This window comes from Hordeum vulgare, chromosome 7H (genome assembly GCF_904849725.1).
Source record: "Hordeum vulgare subsp. vulgare chromosome 7H, MorexV3_pseudomolecules_assembly, whole genome shotgun sequence".
NCBI classification, from domain to species: domain Eukaryota; kingdom Viridiplantae; phylum Streptophyta; class Magnoliopsida; order Poales; family Poaceae; genus Hordeum; species Hordeum vulgare.
Genome location: NC_058524.1, coordinates 31,343,580 through 31,349,458, shown reverse-complemented (window position 1 = coordinate 31,349,458; position 5,879 = coordinate 31,343,580). Strand labels below are relative to the sequence as shown.

At 41.4% G+C, this 5,879-nt stretch overlaps 1 protein-coding gene across 1 annotated transcript; it reads right to left on the bottom strand.

The window, feature by feature from the left end:
* Positions 1-379: 379 nt before the first annotated feature.
* On the bottom strand, positions 380-3,882 carry LOC123411628. Its single transcript, XM_045104592.1, has 4 exons — positions 3,374-3,882; positions 2,031-2,463; positions 1,733-1,932; positions 380-979 (listed from the first exon to the last, which is right to left on the bottom strand). Exons 1-4 carry the CDS (start codon positions 3,731-3,733, stop codon positions 551-553), a joined length of 1,422 nt encoding a protein of 473 aa, XP_044960527.1. The 5' UTR covers positions 3,734-3,882; the 3' UTR covers positions 380-550.
* Between the last annotated feature and the right edge of the window lie 1,997 nt (positions 3,883-5,879).

Genomic DNA, 5,879 nt, shown 5'->3' with positions numbered 1-5,879 from the left:
GCAACAGGTATGTTCGCACTCGTGCAATGGATGTGGCTCATTCCTTTTCCTTTCCAGTCACCGCTCCGTATGGTAACCTTCAACATCGGCGAAGGATTAGTGCTAACACTGACAATAACAATTGCAACAGTTTTGGTTCATGGAGTGTGTACCTAGCTTTTTCTTATTTATGAAAGACTTAAAAGAACCCTCGCAATATAAACATAAATCAAAATTCGCATCGACAGACTTGAACTCAGATAGTGGGTTTGTACATTTACGTCCCCAACCAAACTACTGAGATTGGTTCCTTGACTTTTGTTTTTCGTGAACTGCAGCAATGCATCCATAACAGGGGAGTTAGCTACAGTACGTTAAGGCTCTCCAAGCTTAGTCTGGTAGGTGACGGCTGGTTCGTGTCAAGATCGCTTTGGTAGCACACGGCAATGCAGTTAGTTAAAGGAACCCAAAGGAAAATATTTTAAGAATTAAAGAGGACAGTACTGGTATCAAGTAATAGCTGAGAAATTCGGTGTTACAAGTCATAAGGCATATGACCATGATCTTGAGTTCAATAATCACCTTGCGGAGGACCCCTAGAATGTTTCTGCAACTTCAGGTACCCGTCCATATCAAAGCCAAGCTTGGCACATAGCTTTCTCCTCCTGGCCAAGAACAGCCTCCGCTTAAAGTCCTGTAACGTCGGGTTGCTCGCGGTACGCAGGAAATAGCCGTAGCAGAAAATCAGCTGGAGTCCGGCCAAGGAGTAGGCGAGTGGCTCTATGACAGGCCAAGAGAACTCCCAGAACGTGAGGCGGAACAAGAGGGCAAACTGGAGCACAAATGACGCGAAGCCAACACATAGGATCCGCACGGCGTGCCTGCGTGCCATGCCGTCGATCTCTTGCATCTTCGCCTGGAGTTGCCTGAACTCTTCTTTCCTTGCATCGTCCTCTGGGGCGAGCGCAAACGGCACGGCCCTTCTGATCAGGCCCGCAACCTAGATTTTTTTTTTGTTTTGAGAAGGGGAATATATTAGTATTGCGAAGATACCAACCTGGAAATGGAGCAATTCATTGATATTGTTCATTTTGTATGAAACAACTATTGGGATTTCTTTACGCCACGTCACTCCTGAAATGTGGCGCTACTGCAAAGCAAAGTTAACAACTCCAATGTGGCAATGTGCAAAGTGAGCAGTTTTTTTATAAATTATGGCAAAGTGAAAAAGCAGGCATGATACTTTGTCCAGTGTGCAATTTATAGATGACACGTAGATGTTATTGGCCAGCACGTGATCCAAACAAAGTTGTGATATGAATATTGAAAATCTGAACAAACTTTCATAGTTTTAAATAGCCCGCTATAGCCCCGTTATAGCCTCGCTATAGCCATTTCAGCAGGGTGCCGCTAAATAGTATCATGTACAAATATGCCGCTATAGCCCGCTATAGCTCCGCTATAGCTGATTTAGAGGCTCGCCGCTATTTGCCGTAGCCCGCTATTTAAAACATTGCAAACTTTTGAACATGTAACTTTGGTTGCTGATCTGTTATATGAATATGCTAGTGGAAGGTTATAAAGTTGGTGATATTTTTCACCACAGATCTGATGACATTATTTTCATCATGTGAACTTGGATACCTTTTTCCTACAATATTACTCTACATTAGAGAATTTTGAGTGTTTTGGCACATGCTTTTAGGTATTAAAGAGAGGGCAAATGGAGAACCTAACAATTTTATGATATCACCTTCTTGTGGTTGAGGTAGGTCTTTACCCGGAAGAGCAGCACCAAGCTCATCTCGTCCATCTTCCGCATGAGTTCCTCCGCCTCCATGGGCGCGAGCCCGCTCTCTGTCAACGCGTCCATGAGCTCGCCATGGTCGACCACCTCATGCTGCCCGGCCTGCATCCTCCGCTCGATTTCTCCGAAGATTGCTTTGGTAGCACCTGGTGACCGGTCCAAACTTTGGTGTTAAAAAGGTCAACAAACAACTGAGAAATTTGTCGGTGGTGCATATACTATACTCATGGATGAAGCCTACTACCTTGAGAATAATCACCTCCCAGAGGACACCTCATGTGCCCCTCCATTTCCAGGTACCTCTCCATGTTAAAACCATGCTTCGCGCAAAGCTTTCTCCTCCTTAATTTAAACAGCCTCTCCATGTAGGTTCGATAGGACAGGTTGCGCGAGGTGATGAGGAAATAGGCGTAGCCGGAAAGCAGGTGGGCGCTGGCCACGTAGAAGGTGATCGGCGCTAAAACGTCCCACGAGAACTCCCAAAATGTGAAGCGGAAGCATAAGCCGACCGTGGCTTGCACGAACCAAAAGCCTGACCAGAGGATTCGCCTCACTTGCCTGCACGCCTGCCTGTCGATCTCTTCTTTCTTTTTCTTCAGTAGCTGAAACTCTCCCCTTCTCGTGTCGTCCTCTAGCTCGAGTACAGGCGGCACGACGCTTCTAACCAGATCTACGATCTAACGACAATCAATAGCCAATGTAAATGTATCAGCTGAAAACTGAATAACAGATAATAAACACTGAATATAACTATTGTATGACACAAATCGACTATATAACGATCAATCTGAAGGCCGAGGCAGAGAGGAGATCAAATCCATAACCAAAAGACATGAAAGACTAAGAAGTTCTTTAATCTCTAGCTTTACGGAGGAATTTGATCACTAAGAAGATTTGTCTTCATCATCTAGCTAGCTACCTTTAGATTCTATATATCTGGTCTAGCTACCACTCCATGTAATACTCTCAAGATTGCTTTGATTCACACATCTACATGAGGTAAGAATAAGCTTGGCGTTTACTGAGAGTCGAAAATAACAAAAATGACCAATTAGTAGGTTCAACTATTGCAAAACCAATTTTGGTCGGTCAATATTGTGAAGTCTATGTTGGATTCATTCTCGAAAAGAAAGTCTATGTTGGATTCTTTAAGTTTGTACCCAATGTGTATGAGAGAACAGAGAAGTGCACATTTCAACCCTGAATTTGTGCCCTAGTTTTATTTACGATCCCCTAATTTCAAAACCGGTGAATACAGCCCCAAACCTCAATGTGGTTTACTCACTTGGCATCCCAGTCGCCAATTCTTTTCAGATGAATATTCTTGTCTCTCAAATATGAGAGTCTAACTTGACGTCTGGAAGATGTTTTGGCGATAATGCGGCGGCAGGTTCGCACACTCAGTTAGCATGAAGAACAAGAATGAAAACTTTCAAAAATATGAACATTTAGAAACAAAAAAACCTTCGAAAATATCAGCATTTAGAAATAAAAAACCAGAGAAAAGTTTTAGAAACCTAGTTGAGGTTCAGGTACTAAAGTGAAGAAGAAGAAGAATGTTAGCAATGCTGTAGTTATAAACGTCACCTTCTCGGGGTGGAGGTAGACCTTTCCCCGGAAGAGCACCACGCTCCCTGCCTGATCCATCGCCCCCGCGAGCGCCTCCGCCTGGCCGCGCGTCGGGGCTGCCCCGGCATCCACGCATGCGCCCAGGAACTCGGTGTACGGTACCACCTCGTCCTCCCGGCTCCGCAGCCGCCTCTTGAGCACCTCGAGTCCAACAAGCCGCACCATTCGCTGAGCCTCTGCCGGCGTGAACTCCGCCACCGACGGGCGCTGCTGCGGCGTTAACGGTGAGAAATGGTGGAGGTTCCAGGCAGTACGTGCCACCATGGCGGACGGCGGCCGCCGGGGAAGGAGGAGGCGGGAGGCGGCTGCTCGCCACATGATGTGCCTCTGTGGCGATGATCGGGAGTGAGTAAATACAGTGGTATTTCAAGCTAATACGGTGTTTGATTGTTGCAGCTGGCTCTGCTCATGAATGATTGGCTTCGATCGTTTGTCCATCCCAAGCATGGGAGATTATCGAAAACAAATCGGCTAAGCAAAGTTGGCATGCATCGCTGCCCATCAATGGTTTGTCATTTCTCTTTTGACTGTAATGCCTTTTTCACTCGCCAGGGGAGGAAAAGAAGCTCCTTTCGCTCTGGAGGGAAAAGGAGGTTATGGTTATTCTATGCAGAACATGTGTGGAGATAGAACCATAGTTTAAAAAACTGAACCGGAGATCCAACCGGTGAGCCGGTCGGTTCAGGTTTTATCGGTTGGACCATCGGATCACTGGTTTATTATCCATTTTTTTTTACATAAATAATATTTATATATGTATATATATATATGACAAATTTTATCTATCATCGGTGGTAGTTATCACCACTTGAGTTTTGTATGTTATATGTATTATCAATTACTAGCAAAAGGGCTCGTGCGTTGCAACGGAAGAAAAAAAACCATCATCTTCAATGACGATGACCATATTATGTTCATATCTCATCGCATTATTTTAAAATTTTGTTCACAAACGCAAGAAAATATTTCTTCTTTTAATTTTATTCATAATTCACAAGTTGAAACAATGTTCATATTTTTAAAAAAAATATCATGATTGTAAAAAACTTGGTAGCTCAAAGAAAATTATTATGAATTTCAAAAAACATTTTTTAAAATATACTATAATATTCCGATCCACCCCGACAATTAATTCTTCAAAATTCACTCAGGTATATAATCAGAAAGACTCAGAAGCATTACTCAAAACTGCATACATTCAATCATTCGTGAACATTTTTAAAAATTTGAGAACATTTGTAAAATTGAGATTTTTTTTACTATTTATAAACATTTTTTTAGTTCCAAACAATATTTTATATTACGAACTGTTTTCAAGTATTTTCTTGTGAATTGGTGAATACTTCATTTTTGAATTATCAAACATTTTTTTAATTGCATTAAAGAAATTTCTCAAAATGATGGACTTTTTTTTATTCATGAATGTTTTTTTAAAATTACGATTTTTTTAATATGCAAACATTTTTACAAAATCCGGAACAATTTTTGAATTCACAAACATTTGATGTTTTATCAAACATTTATGTAAATATAATATTTTGAATTGCGATTTTTTTTATTTATTGGAATTAGAAAAAATAAAAAGGAACAGATGAATAATAATTAAAAAACTAAAAAAAAACAGGCCCCCACCCATGGGCTGGCCCGAATGGGCGTACTGTTTATTTTCCAGCGAGCAGAGCGTAGTATAGCTGGTTCCTATGTTTTGGCCGGCCCATGTGAGGATTCCCAGCAAAACGTTTTTTTATAATTTATAGGTGGCATTGGTGCGTAATACTCCCTCCGTTCCTAAATATATGTCTTTTTGGAAATTCCAATAGAAAACTACATACGGATGTATATAGACATATTTTAGAGTGTAGGTTCACTCATTTTGCTCCGTATGTAGTTCTCTATTAAAATGTCTAAAAAGACTTATATTTAGGAACGGAGGAAGTATTAGACAATTTTTGAGGCAATTTTAATGACGTACCACAGAAACAATAGGTGCTTTATTAATAGGTAGAGAAATTGAAGAGTATGTGCACGTAGTACGTACTATATAAGAATATTTAGGTAGTATACATATTACTTTTTAGATAGTATGCATCAAAATGATTACTTTTACATACAATATTTTAAGAATATAATAAAAATCATGGGCCAAGTTGCAATTTTTTCATGTAACTCACGAAAAAGGGTTTCCCCCTGATTTGTATTACAAAGCAACCAGCCGAAACATCCATAGATAGATGCTGGAGCGGAAACAGCACAGTCACGTCCAAAATAATTGAAAAAATAATGCAAACGAAACAAATGCCAACACCGACGGATCAACAAAAGCGAAGAAGACTTGCGACCGTTGCGCCCACCAGGGATCTCCCACCAAGCTCCATGACTGTGAATGCCGGTACCAATCAACACCTTTAAGAAGGACTGCCACGATGACGACGCTGCTGCCAAGAGTTTCCCCCGGTACGTGACA

Excerpts from the sequence above, each read along its gene's own strand:
- LOC123411628 (XM_045104592.1), bottom strand. The coding sequence starts at position 3,733 with ATGTGGCGAGCAGCCGCCTCCCGCCTCCTCCTTCCCCGGCGGCCGCCG. Across the intron at positions 2,464-3,373 it reads TCTACCTCCACCCCGAGAAG|ATCGTAGATCTGGTTAGAAG; the intron begins GTGACGTTTATA and ends GATTGTCGTTAG. Across the intron at positions 980-1,732 it reads CCTACCTCAACCACAAGAAG|GTTGCGGGCCTGATCAGAAG; the intron begins GTGATATCATAA and ends AAAAAAATCTAG.